We start from the raw sequence: 26,336 nt of genomic DNA, 5'->3' as shown, positions 1-26,336 counted from the left end.
GTACTACAGTTGTGCCCAGCACTGGAAGTAAATAAAACTTACTTCTGAGTAGGCAGAGTTAGGACCGCACTGTCAGTATCAGTAGAGGAATTAAATATGTGCCTGGCCCGTTGAAAACCCATGGGACTCCAGTATGAACTTTGGCTGGATTCTGTTGGAAGCTTGTAAGGCTTCAGAACATTTGCAATGCAATCCTATGTGCCTGTTCTCTTGGAAGCCTGTCTTATTGAGTTCAACAGGTATCACTTGTCAAGTAAGTGTGCATAGGATTGTAGCTGTGCTGTAGCAATTTTATTCCTGTTTAAGTCTCACTGTGTGCCATAGCACTTACTCCCTAGCAGCTGGGATAGCTCACTTGGTAGAGCAGGAGACTCTTAATCTTAGGGTTATGGGTTCAAGCCCCACATTGGGCAAAATATTCCTGCCTTGCAGGGGGTTGGACTAGATGACCCTCAGGGTCCCTTCCAACTCTACAAATTCTATGATTCTAAGAACTGTCTTTTTGAACGCAGCCCTAGCACTCTAACCTTGCTTTTAGAAGTACTGTGTTGCCAATACAGTGGACCCTCCGGATACAAATTAAATTCATTCCGGGCGTCCGTTTGCAACCCGAAAAGTCTGTAGGCAGAGGCACCGCTCCTGCGCATGCACACGGTGCAGTTGAGTGCTTCTGTGCATGTGCGCATGGCGAAACCCAGAAGCATACACTTTCAGGTCTGCTGTGTTCGTAACCCAAAAATTATGTATCCAGAGCGGTACGTAACTACAGGGTCCACTGTACCAGAAAGAGTGAGATAGCAGATTTGATATCTTTAAAGGGTTTTTAAAAGTTGAGGCAGACCTGCTTTTTAATGACATAATTTTCAAAAGGCACAAATGTACAGCTGTTGTTTAAAATTGTTCATAGAAATGTGCAGTTGAGATATGTACCCTATTTTTCGCTCTATAGGAGCACTTTTCCCCCTCCAAAAATTAAGGGGAAATGTGTGTGCGTCCTATGGAGCGAATGCAGGCTCCTTGGCTTCAGCGATAGCAACACAAAGCCTCCAAAGCGCAGAGGGAGCGCTCCCTCCGCACTCCGGAGGCTACGCGTTGCTTTCGCCGAAGCCTGGAAAGCGAGAGGGGTCGTTGTGCACCCACCCCTCTCGCTCTCCAGGCTTCAGGGATAGGTGTCTGAAGCCTTTGGAGCGCAGCGTGAGTTCCTGCTGAGCTCCGAAGGCTTTGGGTTCCTTTTGCTGAAGCTGGGAGAGCAAGACTCTCCCGGCTTCAGCAGAGAGGGAGAGCTGCGCAGCGCCCCTTCAGTGAAGCGGGAGGAGAAGTAGAAGGGGCTCTGTTTCTCCTGCCGCTTCGCTGAAGGGGCGCTGAGCAGAGAGGGGGAGATTTTTTTTTTCTTGTTCTCCCCCTCTAAAACAAGGTGCGTCCTATGGTCGGGTGCGTCCTATAGAGTGAAAAATATGGTAGTTGGAAATACTGCAGGTGTGGGAGATCTCATTGCAAAAGTTGCAAGATGCTAGTTTCTTCATATACAGTTAATGGTATTTTTCAGAATCATTTGTGTGTGTCACTACAGGAGTAGTTGCATCATTATCATTATTAATTTTAAAATCTCTGCCAGTCCATGAAATGTGATCTCTTCCTCTTCTATCTGACTCGTTAAAGGAATCCCCCCTCCACGAGGGGTACTTCTCTATGGTCCTCCAGGAACAGGGAAAACCCTGATAGCCAGAGCAATTGCAAATGAGGTTGGGGCTCACGTCTCCACCATTAACGGCCCAGAAATAATAAGCAAGTAAGTCTTCCTAATTCATTTATCCTTGCTTTGCTTTTTCCTGCCCTCCAGCTACAGTTGCTGTTTTGTACCTGCTTAAAACGAAACAAAGACCCACTTAAGAGTGGCAGTATTTTTTTGGAAAATAGGTCACTTCTACATCCGTCAAGAGAAGTGAAGGAATGATTGATGATCTGTTTATATGGAACCGTTTATACAGCGTTTAAGTATATGTGCCCATGGGGAGAACTGCGTGAATAAAATGCCCAAGTTTTTGTAAACAGACCAAAATAAGCTGCTAAATGGTTTTTGATTCTGTTGCAGGTTTTACGGTGAAAGTGAAGCCAAGTTGCGACAGATATTTGCCGAAGCCTCCTCACGGTATGCTTGTGCTCTTTTGGGGATTTTTTTTTTTATTCTAAATGGTTCAGTTTGTTAGCTTCCAAGCCCAGGACATGAGATTCCTGGTTTGAGCCCTAGAGTCTCTGTTATAGCCTGTGAATTCTTAGAGGCTTGTGAAATTTTGTCTAGTGACCAGGGCCAGAGGTGAAAGCAGAACAAAACATGTGAATGTTACCTTTGTGTGCTAGGCGAATTTCTACACACACTCACACACCCCACTCCCTAGGCAACGAAGAGGCATTATCAGAGATCAAGAACACATTCCAGCCAGGCAGAAACACTCAGGGAGGGTTCAAAGTCAGGCTGATTAGGGGCATGGCCTAAGGAGAGAGGAGAGGAAGTGTAGCCAGAAGAAGGACCATATCCCAGGGGCCAGATAGAGAGTCGCAGAGGGCCATATTTGCCACACACCCTGGGCCTCACATTCCCCACTATTGTTGCATAAGACTGTGTACTAGATGAGTTAAAAATACCTGAAGCCGCTGTTTTTATTGGAAACTCAATAAAAATGATTTAAAAATAAATAAATACCGGGAGCCTCTTTGTTCAGGTGTTAAGCTACGCCTCAGACTATTTTTAGACCAGAATTGAATTTGCAGGTATCTCTATTTATGAAGTTTACACAACGATCCTGTACGTGTCTACTTGGAAGTCATCCCATGGAAAAAAATGGGCATTGTATCTGCATAACTGTGTTTAATATTGTGGGTTATGAGAGTTGGTATACCATAGTGGCTAGGAGACTGAGCTGCAGTCCAAGAAGTCACCCATTTGAATTTTGCTAGGAACTTAATTGGTAGCTTTAGTCAAGCCACTCTTTCTTGGCTTCAGTCCTACCACCTGCAGTCTAAGGATGATAATACTCACCTTCCAGGGCTGTTATAAGAATACGTGAAGTGCTTTGATCACTCAAATGTACTATAAAAATGGAATTTAGAGGTATACTGTATCTGTACAGCCATCATGACTAATAGTTGTTGATAGATCCTTCTGATAAAAAGGCTAAGAATTTCAAAGCTGAACAAAAGACTTTTCATCCAATTCATTTGGAACTTATTGGCTTGTTTTTATTACACATATGCTGATAAATAAAACTTGGCATTTTACAAGCATTTATTAGTTTGGAAAAAAATATAGACTGCTTAATCAAAAATATAGACTGCTTAATCAAAAATAAAAAATACTTTATATTAATAAATTAAATTAAATTAAATTCTATTAGCTGTTAGTTCTTTTGCTTCAAATCGTTTTGTCCCATGTGTGGTTTGACTCTCTGCTAGAATTCTGGCCTATTATCAGGTAAGATTTCTGCCCTGTATTTTGATTATTAGGTCTTATCATTAGGTCATAAGAAAAGTCTGAGCCTTTGACATTTGACTAATCTTGTCTCAAATTATTTACCTGTTGCATTTTAGCTTGGATTGTTTGGAGGTGGGAGCTGAGAGTTGGTAGTTAAGAGTGCCGAGAGCTCTCCTCAAAGAGCTACTATTCTCAGAATTCCCTGGGAAGAGGGACTGATGGTTAAATCACTCTGTCAGTTGTGGCTCTGGGAAGCAAATTGGGGTTATCCTAACAACACTTAGGACTAAAAATGAACTGTGGTTCCCATAATTCTTTTGGGTGAAGCCACCTTTTGGAGGAAACTGTATACAGTACATGTTTTCCCTTTATACTTCAGGATATTTTGGGCTGTGCCATGAGATAAACTTCGCTTCAGTTCTTTGCCCCGTTTGTGGGGGGTTATGAAATGTTACGAAACATTTCATATGGCTAGAGGTGTGCCATGGTTTGGTGTTCTAACTAGCCAATGCAGAATTTCAGTAACCATTTCAGTGCTTTAAAGGGAGTGAGTTGATGCGATCTATCTGGCTGTGTCTTCCTAATGTGCCTGTTTCAAGAGACGTGTTGCTTTCCATTATTTCCTTTTCAGCTGCCCATCCATTATATTTATTGATGAAATCGATGCACTCTGCCCAAAGAGAGAAGGGGCACAGAATGAAGTTGAGAAAAGAATTGTAGCCTCCTTATTGACACTGATGGATGGCATTGGATCAGTAAGTAAACTACTGTAAGTAAACTGGCTCTGGGGTGGGCATGAAAAAGTGGTTGTGTTCATACAACTTACCTTCCTGTGGAATTCTCTGGCGATGAGTTGGTAAATTTACATATTACAAAAATAAGGCCTCTTTTCACTAGGATTGGGCTAATAAATCTTATGTGTCCTCATCTGTAATTCTTATAAGGTAATGCTATTCTGCAAATAGTATGAAAAGCACTGCATAGTTTCAGGATAGCATGCATAGAATTTTAGCCTTAGCTTGAAAGCTAAGTCTCATGGCTGAGTGGAGATATAAACCTCAATCTCCAATCCCAAAGCACAGTGCTTTTGATTATACTGCATTGTTCCTGAATTAGTGAACCTGTTTTGTGTTGGTCATTCAGGAAGGCAATGAAGGGCAACTCTTAGTACTTGGGGCCACTAATCGCCCCCATGCTCTGGATTCAGCCCTGCGCAGACCTGGCCGCTTTGATAAGGAGATAGAAATTGGGGTTCCCAACGCTCAGGACCGACTGGACATTTTCAAGAAGCTTCTGAGCAAGGTTCCTCATTCACTGACGGCAACAGAGCTGGTTCAGTTGGCTGACAGCACCCATGGATATGTAGGAGCAGACCTAGCTGCGGTGTGCAAAGAAGCAGGTGAGCTATAAACACTTTTGTATCAAATAATTAGCTGAATGAGTGTGTAGTTCTTGTCTGTGAAGACAAATTTTAATAAGCAAGGCTGAAAAGAAGGAACGGTTGTTCATTATTCCGTTTGTTGAGGCCATTTTGATTGTGTTTACTGTACTGTAATAGTCAGTGAGAAATAATACAATACATTAAATAGGACTTTTCCTTTTAAGGAATGTAAACTTGGTTCAGTTGTGCGTTTGCTCATACGTCCTTAATATTGCCAAAAAGACATTTGTTGTCTGGTTTTTGTGACATGCAAATGTATTTAAATTTAACTGATTGTTTAAACAGCAGATCATCTATCAAAAAACAACAATTGACAACCTTTTTAACATTTGAATTCTGTTTAGGGGACATTTAATTCACGTGACTTTTCTGAATATGGTGTTTTGCGTCCAACAGACTGCTAGTGGTAAACCCTCTAATTAAGCAGACTGTGGTACAAATAAAAAAATAGGTGTGGGTATATTTATTTTGGACAATACAGTACTATGCTGATTTGAAGAGTATGTAAGCTTATAGATAACTGAATTAGAAAATTAGGAGTAAGTTGCATTGAGCTCAGTGGAACTGACTTCAGATTGAATGTGCATAAGATTCCACTGCTTATTTTGTGTAAAGTGAACAGTATTTTATTACAAATGGCAATAACTTCAATAATTTCAGTGGCATATTTGCAAAGCTTTGGTATTAAAAAGTGAGCCCTTCTGTTGTGAGCTTTCTTCATCAATTGTTATACTGGGGTGACATCTAGTGGTGGAATAATGGTTTCAACCAATCTAAACACATCCACTAGCTGAAATAAATTGCTTACAACTCTATTAACAGAATATTTAGATTTAAGAGTCTAAAACAATAAAGAACCTGAAATAATTGTATGTATAGCTTGCTTCACTGTTTTGTAAACTTAGTCTATTAGTGTATTCTGTTATAAAATACGAAGTCTCCTGCCATTTTTAAAAAAAATACAGATGGTAAAATTTCTCAGTAGAGCTTGTTGTAGAATGTTTTCTTCAAGAAGGTGTTCTTCCTTCAAAAACCATTTTAGTCATTGGATAGATTTGTCCAGATTTGCTTTATAAAATATAATTTATGGAGCAAAGCATCATTGTCTGTATAACTAGGCGATGATATATCTCACTATAATGTTTAAAAACAAACCAACATATTTTTCCTTTAAATAAAATGAGCTTCCCTCTATACAAAATGCTTCTCACCATTTGTATCCATAAGACTGTTAAGAGCTGTTATATATACCACTGCAGTGGTTTTGTATCCAGGTATAATTTTTGTTGATGCTCCCTTACTTGGCCTTTCGGGACAGGAATAGCTCACTTTCACTTAATTGCATTTTTTCTGATTTCATACGGATTTTTTTTTTCTTGAATTCCTGTAAAAGGCAAGAATACAGTAAACCATACCCAAATAAAATCTTTTACTGAATGATAACTTGTGCATTGCAAGAAAACATACTGTCAAAGAAGACATTTCACTTTCCTCTACCTCTTCTACCTTATGCCATTGCCCTCTGGGAAACTCAATTTTCTGGGTTCTTTACGGGATGCATGTCTCACCATAAATAGAGTATTGTCTTCTCCAAAGCATTTCTTTGAGCTCTGAATGCCTTGAGTACAATCTTTTGTTGAAAGGCAAGTATTCCAAAAGATTGAGATGATACCCTTACCTAAAAAGAATGCTGCTTCCTTTCTTAAGCTTGGGTCTTCTTCTTCTTTTTAAATGATGTGTATTCCATAACACTTTTTAATGGGGGGGGGAGACAGTATTAACTTACAGTACTATGCATTGTGGGAAAATATTCTTGGAATTAATTGTTTCCTAGCTTTCCACTGTTTCCTGTTTTGACTTGTTCTGAAAAGTTACTGGGTTGGAATATTTTCAGAATGCTCTGATTTCTACTGTCTAAACAATTGCTACCACTATGTGGTAATACGTCTCTGCTCTTCTTAGGAAGCGGTACCCAACACGGTGCCCTCTAGATGTTCTTGGGCTACAGCTCCCTTCATCCCTGACCACTGGCCATTCTGGTAGAAGCTGATGAAAGTTTTATTTCTCTAAATGTTTATAATGCTGCAAAGGGAGACCTCCGCTGTATTTCAAAAACAGCATAACAAATGGCATGTTAGCTGGGCAATGAGGATGTAAGTGGAATAAACAGTGTTGAATGTTATAAAGCGCCTAGCAACATAGGCTTCCAAATATAGCAATTCCTTATAAATTTATCCTTCTAAGGCTGCCTGTAAGTTTCAGGCAGGATTGATTATGAATGTAAATTTATTTTTCAGGAACTGAGAAGGGTCATCTTGTTTACAGTGAATGGGAATCCTGGCTTGAAAAATGCTAGCGCTTATCTTAAAAGATATTGTTGGCTACACTGTGCAGACTTCTTAAAAAGTTACAGACTCAAATACTGAAAGGAATTGCGCATGATTTAAACACTGAGGTTGCAGCTGGGTATGGAAGATGCTCCATCACATTGACATGCTGAGAATTGTTTTTGTTCTGTGGTACATCCGCAAAGTTTGGGTTGGTTTTTCCCGTTGACTGCCCTCTCTGGGACTTCCCTTTGTATGCTAGTCCATGTCTCCACATGTTCCATGTGTGCACATTTGTGGATGTTTGTTCCCCCTACAGAACTGCTGAACTGTCCTTTAACCTCCCCAGAGTTCAAAAATCAGTTTGGGCTTGAGAGCTGGACAAAATCAAGTGGCAGTGGGATAATAATAATAATAATAATAATAATAATAATAATAATAATTTATTATTTATACCCCGCCCATCTGGCTGAGTTTCCCCAGCAACTCTGGGCGGCTCCCAATCAAGTGTTAAAAACAATACAGCGTTAAATATTAAAAACTTCCCTGAACAGGGCTGCCTTCAGATGTCTTTTAAAGATAGGATAGCTGCTTATTTCCTTCACATCTGAAGGGAGGGTGTTCCACAGGGTGGGCGCCACTACCGAGAAGGCCCTCTGTCTGGTTCCCTGTAACCTCACTTCTCGCAATGAGGGAACCGCCAGAAGTGAAAGTTGTGCTTTCTGCTGCTAAACAATATATGTTACCTTAACAACAACAACAACTACTACTAACTAAAGAAAACGGAAATCAAGGGCTGGGTCTACACTGACCTGTTTAGCATTAATTGAACGATAGTACATATGTCGTTCTGAAACGTCACGGGGCATGCTTGTAAATTAAAGTGTTTTTTATCCTGTTTTATCCACGTCAAAATGCTGCCTCCCTGCTGCTGGTTGCTCTGCAGTGCCCTCTGGTGTCACATTTTAATGATGTATCATGAACGTTAAAACTAGGATGTCATGTGTCCATATATGTTATCAAAACCATTCCTTGACCCTTCCTTGATCCACCCAAGGTTAAAATCCTAGGCAGCCTCACTGGGTAGCCAGTCCCATTGAGCTTTGTAGGTCTTAACTTCTAAGTAAACAAGCACAAAACAAGTTTTAGACCCCTGAAAGTAAGTATTGCTGGAAGCTGCCAAGTTGTTTCTAGGCGATTACTTGGGATGGGCTTAAAAGATAATTTTTTTGTCCTTCATGATGTTTTATAAATCTTCATCCTGGCTGCAAGGAACATCAGTGCTTGCATAACTTGCAGATAAAACCACAAGCATAGAAATGACTTCAACAAATTATAGGTAGCCTGTTCACAATCTGGCAAAGACCTGTTAAATCTTGAAAATGAAGTGAACAATTGACTTTTCTCTCTCTCCTAGGAGGTAACTTCCTGATACACCACTGCCTGTGTGTCCACATGCAAGGCATAATGGCTTTTGTTGACCAAAGCTGTAACATATGCTTGTGGGTTATTTTTAAGAACATCGGTTTGGAGTAATTGCTTTTATGTAGAAGTAGTTACATCTGGATGTTGATGCTTGAGGGAACATGTGTAAAACAAGATGGAACATGCTGATCTTCTACTTGCATCCAGAAACAATCCCCCCAGCCCTTTCTTAAATGGACACTGTGATGGAACTAAGAGAAGTCAAACTTGGGCTGCGATGCTAAATATACTTGCTCGTCAATATAAGCTCCACAGTGGAACTCTCGTCTTTCCATTTCATTCATTTGTTCCACATATGTTTTCAAATGTTGTATTTAATTAGACTCACACACATCTAATTATATATTTTGAGTCATGTTTGCTTGAATCTTGGCTTGAATCTTCATATCTGCCCCTGTCAGTTAGCTTTCTGTGAGAAGCACTTTGTACAGTTCTTCTGAAACTCCTGATGGCCAGCTGGTTGTCTGGCATTTCAGAAGTGCTGCAGAAGGGAACTTTTGACAGTTATCAGTCACCTGGTGTTGTTATGATGTCAGGTGATTGACAGGTTTGTCAAAATCAGCCTGTGGGGGAAAGTTGAATGGCTGGCCTTTTATAAGAATACTTTCCATCATAATTACAAACCCACTGAATGAGAAAATTGCACTTTTATATATTCTCTAAGTCTAAATCTATTTTTTATTTAGGTTAACTTTTAGAACTAGTGTTCTGTTAATGAATTGGTTCTTCTCAGTGCAATTATTTCCAGCTGTGAATAGTTTTAGACTTGAGAATAATAATTCTCCTGACACTCTGCCTTGGCAAATAAAGCAAGTGTGTACAGTCATCGTTGTGGAAAAGAATTCCTGTGTAATAAAACTCTTGGAATTGAAATCAATCTGCTTTCCCCTTCTATGCCTTGCCATAACATCTGTTTAGGCCAACAGGCATGTTTCAGCAAATTCTAGGTTGTTCATGAAGGACTGTAAATTACATGTGCCTCCATGTAGCAGTTTAGCCAAGTGAACTTGCAGTGTATAGGTTGCAAAGGACCTGAGGGTTATACTTGTATGAACAGGATAAATCTTGTATTTCTTTCACAGCTAATGCATAACATTACACACATCCCTTCCCCGTGTTTAAAATGTCTGAGTAATGCGCACATTCTCAACAGGCTTTTACTTAATAAACTTGGCATATAGACAAGGAATACTTAGGTTTCATGTCTTTAAAGAGATCATACATAAAATGAACCACACTGCCTAACATTCATCATCCTATGCTCTGCCCCACTATAGGGTAGTATTTGCTTATAGCTCTAATCCCTGTTACCTGAAGTGCCTTCACTGAGAAAGTAGGAAATGAACCTGGAACCCAGGGGGTGGCGCATGGTGTTTTCTCATTCAGTGGGTTTGTAATTCTGACATTCCTAGAACAAGTCAATATAGCCAACATTTCCAAATTCATTTTTATACACATAATTCTCTAGAAACAACTCTAATTTTGTGTGCCTCCTCCATGAGAGGTCTGGAGAATGGCACCATGGCCTTTTCTGCAGTGGCTCCCCATTTGTGGAATGCACTCCCCAGGGAGCCTTGCCTGGCTGCTTTGATACATATCTTTAGGTGCCAGGTGAAAATGTTTCTCTTCAACCAGGTGTTGGGCTGATTGACATTCTAAATGTGTTTTTGGGAGAGGAGGGTTATTGTTTTGTTTTTGTTTTGGTTTTACGTATTATACATTTTGCATTCTCTCTCTTTTTTGCTGTGAACTGCCCTGAGATCTTCAGATATGCAAATTTAATTTCTTTGTAATAATAATAATAATTTCATATTGTTTAGGGAAAAGAAATTTGACAACCCTTCCCTTGTTTGTGTGGTTTAAAATGCTATTATTATGTCTGGGAACTGCCATTGGCTCAGAAGCGAGGAATAGAAGGGGAGTTGTGTTACAGGGAGACTCCGAAAATCTTGCGAAGCAGTTCCTCTTACGGGGAGGAGGAAAGCCCCACCTCTAGTGGGGAAGAGGTGCAAGGACCAGAGAATGCTTGTGGGAGCCTTAACACCGCTCCTGGGCAAGGCGGACAGGACGGAAACACGTCCTTCCCATCGCCCATCCTGCGTGTAGCCTAAGGCGCAAAGAGGGAAGGAGAAGGTTGGGGGTAACGAAACTTACGTTGGGGGAGGTCCAAAAAAAGACCACTCCCGGATTCTGCTAGCGATTGAGCCAGACACGAGCTTTGGGGCTCTTCACTGTAAATAGTTTGCACCAAAATAAAAACCTGTAAAACACAGGTTTGGAGTCCTGCCTGGTTACTCTCGAGCAACCGCAACAGCCATCTGACATGTTGCATGCCATTTTGAATCCAGATATTTGAATTAATAGAATGTTAGAGCAGAAAATATGGCCAGGCTAGAAAATCCTGCATAGTTTTCTGTCTTCTGTTAAATCTGAATTACAGATTTGTAATTTCGAAGGTTCATCTGATGTTGATAAAAGGTTAGGTGCCTGAAAATTGTTTTATTTATGTTAAAAATCAGGAGACATTCCTCATTTCCAAATTCCTGAATCTTGTGCTTCTTACTTGGTGGCCCATGCATGTTCCAATCCAGGAAGGAATATCTGTCTGACAAAGTAGACTTTCCTTTTTCTTGTTCTGTAGGTGGTGAATGCCGTGATGTGGTTCTTGCTGTTGTGTTCTATAGTTTCTAGTCAGCCGCCGTAAGAATAGGATGCTGGAGTGGATGGGCCTTTGATCTGATCCAGCAAGATTCTTCATGAGTTTAGAATATAACTTATAAGGGGTTCTGATATGAAAGTCTGAAGCACCACATTTTATTCTCCCACAATTTTAGTCAAATTGTGGGATCATTCTTTAAAAAGGGGGGATGGTTAGAAAAGATGGTTGTTGTTGTTGATTACCATATTGGCCTGAATATAAGCCTCACTTTTCCCCCCAAAGGCCAACCGTGGAAAGTTAAAGTGCGGCTTAAACTCGCGACCTTACAAAAATCAGCTTTTACGATCTCGCTGCTGAAACAGACATACGGTAAAACAGAACGGGTGTGAGTGCCTGTGGAATTTTAAGGGAGTGACTTATATTCAGGTACGGCTTATATTTGGGCCAATACGGTAATTAATTAATAGGCTTCTTACTTGTCGAAATGTCCTGTAAGTGGTTTATAAGTAAAAAACAGGTGATAAATAATATAGTCACACATAATTAAAATACACAATAAACAATTGCATCAAAACATAAAAAATAAGCATCCACCGACAACTAAATAATCTACAATAAACCATCACACCAAAACAACATAATAGTTAATTAAAACAGGAGATCGGGGGAATGTTTGTCAAGATAAGTGTATTCCCAAGAGCTAGTTGGGGTGCCAATACTGATGGGGGTCTCTCATATTTTAGCAGGCAAAACATTTCCAACATGGGGTGCCTCTGGCCCTGTTGTAATTTGGGCGTTGTCTTAGGAGCAGTGATGGCACAAGGTTTTCTTACGCTACATCCTTAAAGCCTTCCACTGTTGCTAGGTAGCAATTATTTTAGGTCATTTGTCTATTTCTGATGTTTAGGCTGGGAGTGTTTCTTATGTAACCAAAATGGCTCCACCATGCACAAGAGGGAGGTATCAATAACTTGATGGTTTGCAGAAATAGTGTGTGTGTGTGTGTGTGTGTGTGTGTGTGTGTGTAGGAAAGGGGGCAGAGAACCCCACCAAACAACCAGTGAGAGCTGAGAGTGTTTGGTAGCTATGGAATGTTGACTGTGGAATGGAGTGTCATGGAGGACAACAAGAATATTTCACACTGCAACATTTTGTTGCAGGTCACACAAGTGGAAGAATGCGGGTAAATGCAGCAACTGGCAGTGATTTGCTTTTACAAAGGTTACATGAACCACATAAAAAACCTTAAAGCAAATACTGTAGATTTTTGTTTTGTTTTGTTTCGGTAGTCTCCTGTTTCAGAATGATTACTTGTTTTGAATAAGAGTTGCAAGAGAGGTCAAATAATTAGTTGGTGGTAAGAGAACATGATTGTTCACTAAGCCACTGGAAATAGGTGCCACCTGATACATAAGTATGTGCTCAAAGCCAACTTACAATAGAAGGTAAAGGATGCATCTGATCCAAAACGTGCTTCAACAAACCCTATCTGAAAAACCTCGTTTGTGTTGGCCAGATGTTCACTATTTTCTGGGCTGCAGTTTAAACAAAATGTGCGCTTTGAGTTCATTACTCAGGTCTTGTGCAATCTTACAAATTAGAAGCCTAATCTGGATGTCTTTTTTCTTCTTTAACGTGCCTTTAAAGAAAGGGTTATATATTTATCTTCCTGGCAAGGTACTGACTTTATCCTTTCCTGGCCATAATGCAACCAATTTTTAAGGTCAGGGATCAGCGGGGAGGGCAGGAACAAATGATGCTAACAAGAGGAAACAGGAAGAACTGAGGTCTTGCTTTCAATCTGTCTTTCATTATTCCTTTATTGTAAAATATTCTTTCAATTAAAGGCTGACCTGTAGCACGGCGTGCACACACCCATATCTTAATCATTAGAAGGCTTAATGGATTCAAGCTTTATTTTGGACAGTTCTGACGTTGCTTATCTTTTTTCCTGTTTTAAGATTGCAATTCTTTATTGCTGATTTGTAAAACTATGACAACAGAGGAAGGCAGTGTTCTTGCTTGACCCTTGCAGTGACGGTGCTTAGTAGGAACTGTGTTTTTCCTGGATATTTTTAATGGAGTAGCTACAGATAAAAAACAAGAACTCCCTTTTAAAGATACGTCATGTAATGGGAAATGGGACAAGTTGTTAAATGCTGCTTTTCTGCATACGATATTTTATTGAAAGGTTTTGGGTTGGAAATAAGGAGGGTATACTTGATGAAGACCGAAAGAGGTCATTATTTTTGATCAGTGAATCAAACCACAAGTAAATATTTTGATTCTTTAAACAAACAGATTAACTTTTGAATTCTCTTACAATGTTGGACATTCTCTCTAGCAAAAATCTTTGATATGCACGGGCTAACTTTCTCAGTGATATAACTGGTTTATTCTTTTAATTGGAAGCGTTGGTGTGCTTGAACCTAGGAACAGCAATCATTCCTTCTATACCACATTACAGTATATTTGATTTGAAGATAATATATTGCTTTATATGAAGAAAATGCATGACAACACTAGATGCTAAAGGGCATTGGTGTATTTTGCCGTTAGCAATTCATATGGCATATTGTTGAACGTTCCATATTGAGAGCAACATTTAATAATGTCTGTTTGGCTTCTCCTTCCCTCCAGCTCCTTCCATACATAAGAGACTTGATTATGATTACTTGCTAGTTTGATATACTCTGCATGTGAGCAGAGATTATTATTTCACATTTTCAGGACCAAAGCATGCATTGCAAATATGTTCTGATATGCCCTACTTCAAATGAAGCAATCATTTTTTGTCTATTGCTTGGTGAACTTTGTTCTTTTAATTTAGAGCAGTAAATGTTTTGGATAATAAAAAAGTTATATTGATTATCGAGGGCAGGAAAATCACATGCAACTGGAAGCAAGTGTTCCCCACATTTTATAGGTTTGTGTTTGGTTAGGGGTTGGTTTTTTTTTGTTGTTGTTGTTTTTGCAACGCCTGTGTAGGTGTAATCAACACATGAATTCAAACACTTAACGTTATGTGGTGTGGCTCCCTAAGAGGTATGGAACTAATCTTTTCTGAGAATCATACTTGGGCCATCTTACATGGAAATTCTTCCGTTGCCCATAGATGTGCAATGAATAATTGAAGTTTGTGTTGTTGTTTTTTAAAAAGAGGTGACAGTGGCACTATGCAGCTAGGTAAAGGCACAATTTTCTAAATAAATGCCATGCAAATCCTATTACGATGAAAACAGCAAGGTTTAAATTTGCCGCCCTACCAAGTCAAAATATTACCAGCTGCCACTGAGGAAAAGCAAATGAGTTTGATCTTTTTTTCATATGGGACAGACAACATTATATTAGAGCTCAGGTTGGCCCTCATATATTCTCGCTCTCCCTTTACTATGTAAGCTTGTGAGCAAAGACTGATGTGAGGCTGTGTGCGTGTGTGTGTGTTACAGGGCCTAGCTTACATGATATTTAAGAAATTCTGCCAGTATTCATCTGTTCCCTCCTTAATATTTTCGTCCCACAGAGGAACAATTATTTTATATGAATGTAATCTTACATTATTGAGATATAGTAAACTTGTCATATTCTTTCCCTGCTTGATTACTTCAAATGAGGATTCAAATGAATTCTCCTTATCCCTGGGTGTATCTATTTTATGTCATACGTGGCACGCCATATATTTGTGGGGAGCGATAATCTGATGCCGTGTTTTTGTATTCTGTGCCTTGTGCAGGGTTGTATGCTTTACGGAGAGTACTTGGGGAGAAAGCAAACCTCTTGGATGAGGATGTGTCTGGATCAGTGATAATTACTCGTAGCGACTTCCTGCAGGCAATGAACAACGTCAGGCCCAGTGCCATGAGGGAAGTGGCAGTTGATGTGCCAAAAGTAAGTTTTGCCCAGTACAATATTCTGAAATAATTATTCAAACATAGGAAAGCCACAAACTTGATAGCAGTCACTGCCTGATGACAATTGTAGCTCAAGGGAGACATCCGATGTCCTTTATATGTGTCGTGGGAGGGGGGTGTTATTGGTTTGTTGTTGTTCTTGAGTTTATTATGTGTTTTGTGGTTTTTAATATTGCAATTTTGCCTTGTGAACCGCCCTGATCTACTGATGAAGGGCAGAGATTTATTGCTGCTGCTGCAATGCCATTTTAACTCAGGAATCTTCTGCCCTGGGTGGTTGTTAATTTTGGGGTTGGCTCCAGGTTCGATGGGGCTTCTCACAGACGCTGATATTCGTTTTCCATGACAGGCTGACGTGGCGATGGCAGCAGTGCTCTGGTAAGTGGAATATTGTGGGAAAGTGAAAATGGCAGTGACTCCCAGATTCACATTTCTGGTGCTGATTGGAGCCCTCGGGACATTTGTTTGTTTGTTCGTTTTGTTTCTAAAGGCAGGCACTAGTAGTAGACCCTTCTGGGCCTGCAGCAGCTGCCTGGGTGTGCTGACACTAGGCCTTGCTAATTCACGAGCCTCAGTACAGTCATACCTTGGGTTACAGACGCTTCAGGTTGCATTTTTTTGGGTTACAGACGCGCCAAAACCCGGACGTACTGGGACAGGTTACTTCCAGGTTTCGGCGGTCACGCATGTGCAGAAGCGCCAAATCGCAACCCATGCGTGCGCATGCGCAGTGCTGCGGGTTGCGAATGCTGCGGGTTGCGAACGTGCCTCCCACACAGATCACGTTCACCACCCAAGCATCCACTGTATAGTAAACACCTGATTCTTTTGCTCTCCTCTTCTGGTTTGATTTAGAAGAAGGTATGGAGGAGAGGGTGGGGAAGGCCAAGGGGTGGGCTGTTACTTACTGAGATGACTAATGAGTACAGTTATTTTAAAATAAATTAAAAAATTGTCCAGTAGCACCTTAGAGACCAACTAAGTTTGTTCTGTGTATAAGCTTTCGTGTGCATGTACACTTCTGAAGAACTGTGCATGCACACGAAAGCTTATACCCAGAACAAACTTAGTTGGTCTCTAAGGTGCTACTGGACAATTTTTTAATTTATTTCGACTGCATCAGACCAACACGGCTACCTACCTGAATCTAGTTATTTTAAAAGTTCACCTCGTGTTATTCAGATCAACCATGTCCATCCTGAACTCTGTTAATAACCAGTTACCACCTCCCTTCTTTCTCTCAGTTACGTCTGCTTTCCACTCAACAGTGCAAAAATAGTTTTGAGTTTTGAGCAGCTTTAAGGCATCAAGCCCTATTTCCCCATCATCTCTGTAAATGCAGTGGAAGCCTTTTAGTGCAGCACTGGTAGAATGTGATTTTAAACCATGTGTGTACTTGTAACAGCTACTGTTTTTTTGTGTGTGAGTGGAATACTTCTATTCTACTACTCTACAAAAAAAATCTCCTACTGATTTATGATGGGGTTATTTGTTTTACAGGTATCCTGGTCAGACATAGGAGGGTTAGAAGATGTCAAACTGAAATTGAAACAAGCAGTGGAATGGCCACTGAAGCATCCCGAGTCTTTCATTCGAATGGGGATTCAGCCACCAAAGGGAGTACTACTCTATGGACCTCCAGGATGCTCAAAAACCATGATTGCAAAGGCATTGGCCCATGAAAGTGGGCTGAATTTCTTGGCAGTGAAGGTAAATGGCATTTCTGGTCTTAAGGCAGGACATTATAGGATATGTGTGGAACAAGAAATGCTGATACACCTGCGCTTCTTGGTAACTTTGTGTTGGCCTGTGTCTGAAGTGACATGGGGGAGCTGTTTCTGCACTGGAAGCACATGGCATCCCTCCTTTGTCCTACTTCGGACAAAGAAAAGCAAATCACTTGCACCTTCCTGTTTAACTGATGCACTTTGAAGCAATACTTGTATCCAGTGTTCCTTCTATTCAGAGTAGACCCATTGAAATGAATGGGCATAAGTAATTTAGGTCCGTTAAGTTTCGTGGGTCTACTCCAATGAGAACGTAGTTGAATACAACAACTCAGTGTGTGAACGGCCTTTGATTGTTTATTAATTTATTTTATTTCACAAAATTTATATACCATTTGATTGTGAAGAAAAAGACCTCAAGGCACCTCACAGAAGCAGTAAAGCTATCAGTAAAAGCTGTTTAAAACAGCTGTTTAAAACATTCAACTAATAATTAAAATTTGCAGTAAGCTAAAATGTTGCCTCTAATTGCAGAAACTTGACTTTGTCCCTCTTTAACTATTTTACACAAAAGGGACGCGGGTGGCGCTGTGGGTTAAACCACAGAGCCTAGGGCTTGCCGATTGAAAGGTTGGTGGTTCGAATCCCCGCGACGGGGTGAGCTCCCGTTGCTCGGTCCCTGCTCCTGCTAACCTAGCAGTTCAAAAGCACGTCAAAGTGCAAGTAGATAAATAGGTACCGCTCCAGCTGGAAGGTAAACGGCGTTTCCGTGCGCTGCTCTGGTTTGCCAGAAGCGGCTTAGTCATGCTGGCCGCATGACCCAGAAGCTGTACACTGGCTCCCTCGGCCAATAAAACGAGATGAGCGCTGCAACCCCAGAGTCGGCCACGACTGGACCTAATGGTCAGGGGTCCCTTTACCTTTAACTATTTTACACAGTACATAGACTGTAGAATTGGCTACAAACAAGATGTAGAGATGGCAGCCCACATGGGTGGGTGGCTTTAAGGGGGGGTTATACAGATTCATGGAGGTTGAGGCTATCAATGGCTGCCCTCCAGTTCCTGGGGAACAGGAGTGGTTCAGAGTTCTGTTGTGCTCGTGACTTCATGTAGACTTCTGGTTGTCCACTATGAGGACAAGATGCTGGACTAGATATGGCTTCTGTCTGAACCAGCAGAGCTCTTGTGTTCTTAGATGGGATTAATAATTCCTACTCATAGGTTATACTAGGCTACATGCAAATCTGAGTAACAACCCCTTAATTGCCAGTTTTTATAAACAAAAGCAAGTGTTTTTGTGCAGAGAAGTGCCCTTAACCCTTTCCTGTCTCTACTATTTTTCTGCTGGAATTCCCCCTGTTTTTCCTCCTGGGATAGGATTCCAGGTGCATATGGGATGTAAACATAATTGGAAACCTTGGCAGTTGGTTGGGAGGCAGGGGGTTGGAGTGGAAAAACAGTACACAGGAAGAAGGTTAAAGCATTCCTTTGCTATTTCTCCATACAAGAACACCCACTGCCAAACTGCTTTTGTTTAAAAACAAGTTACAAGATATGAAAACTGTGTGTAATGTGTTGCTTGACCTCGGGCTATCAATCCATAAAAGAGAAGTGTTAAATAATTAGGCCTTTCTGATGTTCTAAACGTACAGGAGTGCCAAATGATCTAGCACTCTCTGGATTTTAAGAATACTTTAGAAACTAGCTGGCAAAACTTGTAGTGCCTCAAAAGAGCAAGAACAACATTTATGCAGGCAGAAGAGAGTCAGCGACTCCAGCGTATTATTTGTATTTAGTAAATGTGTCCAATTGCGGTGGAAGGTTTTTTGGTAGAAAATGTTCTTGGTGCCTTATTTTCTGTTTTAAATAAGATCCTTTCAGTGTTAGCTTCTCTTTTTTTCCTGATTAGCAATGATTACAAAAATATACAATGTTGTCAGAGTTCTGACTTCATCTTGGCGTTTTCTAATGTCCTGTATCCCTCTTCGGATTCCGTTCCGTGGCTCTCTGCCCTTGACATGTGCTTAAGTTTGGTTTGTCATCTGGGTCAAGTACGTCAAAATATTTTCCAGTTAAAATTTCCTCCACCGTTTTTCTCCTTCCTCCTGGCTGCAGCAGTTAAAATAGATTAATGAGGCTTGGAAATCTTGCTGCTCTGCTTCATGAGCAACCATCACTGAATCCCCAGAAGGAAACTAGTTAGTGTTCTGATGAGGTTTTTTGGCAGATCCTCGTTTAGCTATTGTTTAGTAAGCAGAAGTATGAAATGTCACTCTGTGATCTGTGCTGATTGAGTAATAGACTTAAAAATTTAGCACATATTGAGCTCCATGCTGCCAACTCATTTATTAAGCAGAGTGCAAGAGAACAGGAATAGGGCATGTAGCTTTAGCTATCCAGGGAGCTGCACCAAAAATGCAGACCTGAGTTGGTGTTTCATTCTTTACTTCCCAATCACAAGGATTTATTTCAAATGTTGCACTACTTAATATAACTCTTAGCGGTTTACATAAAAATAATAAAAATACAACAACATTTTAATAAAGTCTCCTGAGAACTTGATAAAAACAAAACGCAGCTGCATTTCACAATAAAGCAGCCATGCACAAAACAGGAAAATTAAAAATTAAGAGTCAGAGTCCAGGAAAGCTTGGGTAAACATGTATATTTTTAGGAGGCATTGGAAGGTCATTACTGTCTGAATCTTGAGATTCAGAGTAATCTCTTTATATGGACGTGTATTTGGTATGCTTATAAATTTATATTTGTAAAATCAAATATAAATGATTGCAAAGAAAAGGAAGGTCATTACTGTCTCTGCCTCATTAATTTACTGAAGGTAGGGGAATTCCAGGTGGTAGGTGCTATCACTGAGAAGACCTGCTTCCATGTGGTCACGCAAGTGGCAATCACTAGTCATCAGGATTGAGGGGGCTTGTGTGTGGTGCCACGCAACCCAGAAGTCAGCGCCCTTGCTAATCATGGAACATCCAGCAGGGTCTCCTTGGAAGATCCTGTATTATAGGGTTTATCTCTGATTAAGTAGATATTCAAAAGTTCTTCAAGGTAGAATTCTATGTGATATGACAGATTTCTTTAAAGCTGTGTATGGCATAAGGAAAATGTATGTGACTCTTTTCATGCAGGGCCCTGAATTGATGAACAAATACGTTGGAGAATCTGAACGTGCAGTCAGAGAGGTAAAGTGTTATTAATTTAACTGGAATATTAAGTGCACATGTACAGGGATGTATAATACAACTTACTGTCTGTTTTGCTACATTATAGTCAGGTTTTTTTGTTGCATCATGCAGTCATTGCTTTGCAGTAACTAGTTTTCACAGGCTTTGAATTATAGCAGTCTTCACTGCTTACTGCTATATGTTGATATGATGAAGTCAGCTTGTGTATGTATTTGCTAAGAGTGGGGGGTGTTCTTGGAAGCTCAATCTGATATCTCTGGCCCTTTCTTTTTCCTATCCAAACTTACTAGGGGCCTGCAGCAGGATGGTTTTGCTGTGGGTTCACTGAAGACCTTTGGCACTTTCATAGCACTATCCTTGGCACAATGATCTATGGGGAATATTCGCTTCTAGATTATTTTACTAGGATATTGCTTGAACGGATACATGCCTCCAATGGAGCATTGTGCCCAGGATGCTACTAAAGCAGTGAAGGGTCTATTGGAGACTCCAGAGTGAGACCTGGCCGCCGCCAGGTAAGTTTAAGGAAATGGTGTGAGGCAGCATGGTGCCTTACACAGTGGGAGTAGGGAAACACTGGTTTCGGTTAAATTAACTTGTGTGTTTACTGTGATCAAGACTTTAATTGTAATTTGAAAGGTGTTTCTTACAGTCTTCTTTTTCTTAACAGCAACAATGCCATTTCACAGGAGGGAATTGTAGAGTTGAAAGATGTAATTTGCAGAATGGCCTACATCAATCAGGACTTTCCCCTCTATATATGAGAGGCCAAGCTATCACTGGGGCCACATGTCTGGAGAAAGGAGGCGGATAGTGACAGCAGCTGCCAGCTGTGACCACAGTGATTCTTCAAGCTGATGGGGGGGGGGGCGGGACAATGCTGTTGTAATCACTGACCTGATTATGCTGCTCCCATTAAATATTATTAGTATATTATATATCATATCTACAATATATTACTTACAGTGTACATGCATATTGTTTGTATACTCTGCTTGTTTAATTAAAGCTGATATCTGCAGACTGTATAGTCGAAATTATTATTTGGCAATAAAAGGATTTTGTAAGCAGTAATCGATACTAAGGGTAGAATTCAACACTGCACTTTTACGAACGTTATGTCTGCACAAGCAGATCAGCTTGCCAGATGGAACAATCCTCATTCCCCCCTCATGTGCTGTCTTGAGGGTTCTCATGACCTTCCTGAGTCAATACGGAGGTGAGGAAAGGGGAAAAAGCCCCATTGCACAAGTGGAATGGCTTCCGCTGATGGGGATCATTAGGTGAATCCTGCCCTAATAATTCATTTATTCTAATGCTGCTGATGTGCTGTTTTGGTAGAATGGAATTCAATATTTTGTGTTCAATGAGTTGCATTCATGGAATGGAGAAATATTTCAATACCTGAGCTTTTGTTTGACAATTTAAAAATGATAGGAATTATCCTGTTAATGCTGTAGCAGCTGGTAACTATTTTGTTTTTACCAGGTGAGCCTGGAACATCCTTTGGCTAATTCTTAACAGGTTTTGCCAACTGATAGTATTAAAAAGTTAAAAGACATTTAAAATAGTAATCCCCAGATATGCTTAGTATATATGTTCAGTTAAAGTATATTTACACAATTTTTTTTGCTGCTGTTTAGAGAATAATTGGAGGGATGCAAGCAATGCTATTTGAAATGGTTGACTGCAGTCTACAAAAGCGCAGTCCATCAGTTGGACATTCTAGATGATGCAAGGTTGTGTCATTATGGTTTTATCTTGATATTGCAACCTATCCTGGATATTGGAAGCAAACCAAGGGTAACAACTTTATTTGTGATTATGCAACTTCTTTGGACAATCTAACAATTATTTTGTTTTTGTTTTGTCAGATCTTTAGGAAAGCCAGAGCTGTTTCACCCTCAATATTGTTCTTCGATGAAATAGATGCCCTGGCAGTAGAAAGGGGGAGGTAAGAAAAATTATGTACAAGGTTCTGGGTCTGTTACTGCTTTGTACTTTCACACGAACAAGAAGTTGACTTTTGTATCTGTTTGCCTTGCATATTTAGATGGAAATTGGTTGGTTCATTTTACAGTGGTGCCTCGCAAGACAAAATTAATCCATTCCACGAGTCTCTTCGTCTTGCGGTTTTTTCGTCTTGCGAAGCACGGCTATTAGCGGCTTAGCGGCTATTAATGGCTTAGCGGCTATTAACAGCTTAGCGGCTTTAAGAAAAAGGAAACAAACTCGCAAGACGTTTCGTCTTGCAAAGCAAGCCCATAGGGAAATTCGTCTTGCAGAACGACTCAAAAAACGCAAAACCTTTCGTTTAGCGAGTTTTTCGTCTTGCGAGGCATTCGTCTTGCGGGGCACCACTGTATTAGGGATATAAGTGTTCTGCAAGACCTAGCAGTAATTCAAATAAGTGACTTTTTTTCTTTTCAGTAAACATTTTAAAACTCCCCTGCTTTTAAAGACTGCCAAGAGAAGGATCCTAATTTTATTGCTTTTTATTGAAACAGTGGTGCTGGGGGAGACCACTCCCACCCCTGCCTCCCCACCACCCTGGTGTTTTTTTCCTGATTGAAATTCCCCCATGAAATGACTGTTAACCCCACAGGGAAAGACTGTTTCCCTGACTGCCTTCCATTGGGGTAATAGCGTCTGTGGGGAAAATTGGATTAGGCAAATGTCACAGGTGAACGCTAGCCATACTTCTGCTCCATTGTCACCAAGCATATATCCTTGATCATGCATTACATGCAAGTATGCAAGTGTGTATGTGTTGGCGATGGAAATGTGATTTTCAAGATCTTCGGCTTGGAGTCAGAGCACGTCATGAGGATGTTGCCTTGCACTTTCATTAGAATAGGAAATGGCCATAGACCAGAACCCCAAACTGTATGTTTATTTAATTACACTCTACGAGCATTTAACGCTTGATGGTTTCACGCATGAGGCATAAAAGTTTGTTAAAGACACTGTTTACAGAGAAACTTTTAAACAATACTCTTTGTCAAACCAAGTCTCGGGTAGACTTTCCACACCTAGCAGGAATATCAGTGTCCCAAGCAGCAACACCCACCCAGCCCCTTCTAGGATTTAACTTCCCCACAGGGAATCAAAGCCAAGTTCCCTAGCTAACCCCTCTCAGATAGTCCAGCATAGTCTGCCCATAGACAATCCTTGTATCTAAGTGAGAGCCTATTCGCTCTCTGTGCCTACTGACGGATAATTGCTATCTGAGCCCACTCAGATAGGCAGAGACCCCATTTGCCCACCCAGATGGAAAGTCTCTATCTGACTGTTAAACTGCTATGGTCTAACTTAAATTCCACACATTCTCTCCTGATTGGTTGTTGGTCTCACCATTTCTCACTGGTTGTTGGGTCACCAGGAGGCAGACCCAGGGCCTGTCTATCATAGTGCCTTGTGATGTAGTGTTTTAACATGCCAATCACTTCCATCCATTGGACATGCTGGCTTGGTGTGGCTAATGGAAGTAGGAGTCCACAGCATCTGAAGAATGCTATGCTCAATACCCCTGTTTAAAAGAAAGGAATGGCATTTCCAGAACTATTTGATGATGATGATGATGATGATGATGATGTGATATCCAACTAGGTCACACAAAGTATACCCAATGAAATCAATGGACTTAAGTTACTAAGTCAATGTGCTCTGAATATGACTAATGTTGGATTTCACCCAACAATAATAAGAGCTTTCTGTTTTGTACATCTCCAGCTGTAATTTGCTTGTGTGACAGGGATGTAGAGTTAGCAGTAGCAAAATTTTAGAGCTAAATTGTCAGATCTGACGTGAACATAGAACTGAAACAGAACACTAGCCAGTTGCTGTAATTTCTGCCCTTTGATGCAATCTGACTGTGGTGTCTCGTTATATGTTGCTATATTCGTTTCCTGCCCTTTTTTATTATGACACTTATATAAACTTTTAGCCATTCTCCAGGGCACTATTAAACATGTCTAAACTAATTATTAAAGAAATTACAAACAGGAATAAACATGCCAAATGCATATTTCTAATACAGATTTTGAAGCTGTGCAATGTGATGAAAAGGCTGTTATAAGAAAAAAATGAAAATGGCCAGCTTTGTCCAGTATGTTCATTGGAGCCTTAATTTAGAACGTTCCCATTCTAGCTAGGTGCACTTCCCAAACCATCATCTTACCTGGAGATAGATGGAGAAGGACACAGCCTTGGCCTGTCCATTGGAGATAGGAGGTGTGACCTTCAGTGTTACATTGAAGACATCTGCTTTTTGGAGCATAGAAAAGAGCAGAGCAGGACACAAATATTTTATTGTCAAATGTGAACCATATGGGAGGTAAAATATGTAACATAGTTCTCATAAAATTCATCTGGAATTAAATGGTGTAGGAAACCAGACAAGGCACTTATTGGAAATGACCTGTTTTTACAGGCTGATTTTCCACAGTAGGAATTTGCAAATGCATTAGAGATGCTAACGATTTGCAGGCTCCAGAGATCCATTTCCTCTTCTATAACCAGACTGAGGTTTTCAAGGAAACACCTGTTGATATTGTCTCCCTAGTCCCCCTGTGCTTTTTCTACAGAACATATTGCTGTCGTTAAACGCCCTGTGCCCTTTCCCTACAGATAACTACTTCTGGTTATAATTTACCCTATTAATTGGCAGTGTTCGTGTAAAAATATTGGAATGAAAGATACTGCAGGTGGCTTTTGTGTGCGGAATAGCATTTGTATATCAGCTGACTTTGCACATATACAGGGCAGAAAAATGTAAATCAAGAAGCAGCTACATACACTTCATGTATAATTGAAGCAGAATAAAAAAATAGGCATACAGCATAATGCTGCTACTGGCTTGGCCCTTATTTGCACTTCTGTGGAAGATTGTTACCTGACCCTAAAGTAACCCCATGCACCCCTGAAGTGCTCGTTTTGTTTGTTAATTTAATGTATGCCACCCTTTGTCCTAAGGCCATGGGATGGTTTCAGTATACTAACATAAACAACATAATGTATAACATAGTGCATAACAGAGCAGTATCCTGCTAAACATTTCAATAATAATAAATAATAATAATAATAATAATAATAATAATAATAATTTATTATTTGTACCCCGCCCATCTGGCTGGGTTTCCCCAGCCACTCTGGGCGGCTTCCACAAAGACCAAAAATACACTAATATGTCATACATTAAAAACTTCCCTGAACAGGGCTGCCTTAAGATGTCTTCTGAATATCAGGTAGTTGTTTATCTCTTTAACATCTGATGGGAGGGCGTTCCACAGGGCAGGCGCCACTACCGAGAAGGCCCTCTGCCTGGTTCCCTGTAGCTTTGCTTCTCGCAATGAGGGAACCGCCATAAGGCCCTCGGCGGTGGACCTCAGCATCCGGGCAGAATGATTTCTACTAGCACAAACACCTTTGATTGCACAACAGCACTTCTTCTCATCTGCGTGCCCCCCAAATATATTCTGGGAGATATCCCAAGCACCTGGAACAGATTTAGGGTGGTGGGGCCACATAGGGAGAGAACAGGAAGGGAAAGTTCCACTGTACAGCCAAAAGTGCTTGTGGTAGTGGAACTGTTTAGTTGGATAATGCCTTGAATATCCACAAAATACAAAACATTAAAACAGTTGTTGGAGGCTGTGGGTAGTGGTAGGACTAACTTGCGATTTCTATAAGAATTGATTGTATCTCCATCATAGTAGCTACCTCTTATTTGGTGAAACCACAGCTAAGGGAGGGGTGTGTGTGTGGAAAGTGAAGGAAATTGCTAAGGCGGTGGGAGGACTAAAGAATGTATGAGAAGATTTGTATGTTATTTGCCAAGTTTAATAATAAAGAATGGCGAAGGCTGTGTCACTGATTTCCGAAGTGGAATTGAGCAAATAAAATGAGAGGTTTTGTTTTGAGACATTGTGGTTGTTCCTGCTGACTATCGTAGAACCACTTTGGCACTCTTTGTTGCAGTATTTAATAAATCTTTTGAAAGTAGTGGTGAATTTGGCATATATTAAATGAAACTGGCCAATTCACAGTCCAAATATACAATAAGGAACAATCTGTACTACTGCAGAAATGGATGCCTTTCCTATTTCTCTGT

At 40.5% G+C, this 26,336-nt stretch overlaps 1 protein-coding gene across 2 annotated transcripts in view; it reads left to right on the top strand.

The window, feature by feature from the left end:
* The window catches only part of AFG2A (AFG2 AAA ATPase homolog A), a 165,476-nt gene that overhangs the window by 6,402 nt on the left and 132,738 nt on the right, over positions 1 to 26,336 (top strand). For both annotated transcript variants that reach the window (XM_081021930.1, XM_081021929.1), the window contains exons 6-13: positions 1,660 to 1,789; positions 2,093 to 2,149; positions 4,101 to 4,224; positions 4,613 to 4,868; positions 15,115 to 15,269; positions 16,793 to 17,002; positions 20,168 to 20,221; positions 22,099 to 22,178. In XM_081021930.1, the coding sequence (XP_080878056.1) occupies positions 1,660 to 1,789; positions 2,093 to 2,149; positions 4,101 to 4,224; positions 4,613 to 4,868; positions 15,115 to 15,269; positions 16,793 to 17,002; positions 20,168 to 20,221; positions 22,099 to 22,178 (1,066 nt within the window). The remainder of the gene's footprint in view (positions 1 to 1,659; positions 1,790 to 2,092; positions 2,150 to 4,100; positions 4,225 to 4,612; positions 4,869 to 15,114; positions 15,270 to 16,792; positions 17,003 to 20,167; positions 20,222 to 22,098; positions 22,179 to 26,336) is intronic.

The sequence above is a fragment of the Podarcis pityusensis genome (assembly GCF_964106645.2).
Source record: "Podarcis pityusensis genome assembly, chromosome: 9".
Classification (NCBI taxonomy): domain Eukaryota; kingdom Metazoa; phylum Chordata; class Lepidosauria; order Squamata; family Lacertidae; genus Podarcis; species Podarcis pityusensis.
The sequence above is the reverse complement of the archived record's forward strand: the minus strand, read 5'-3'. Positions and strand labels throughout refer to the sequence as shown.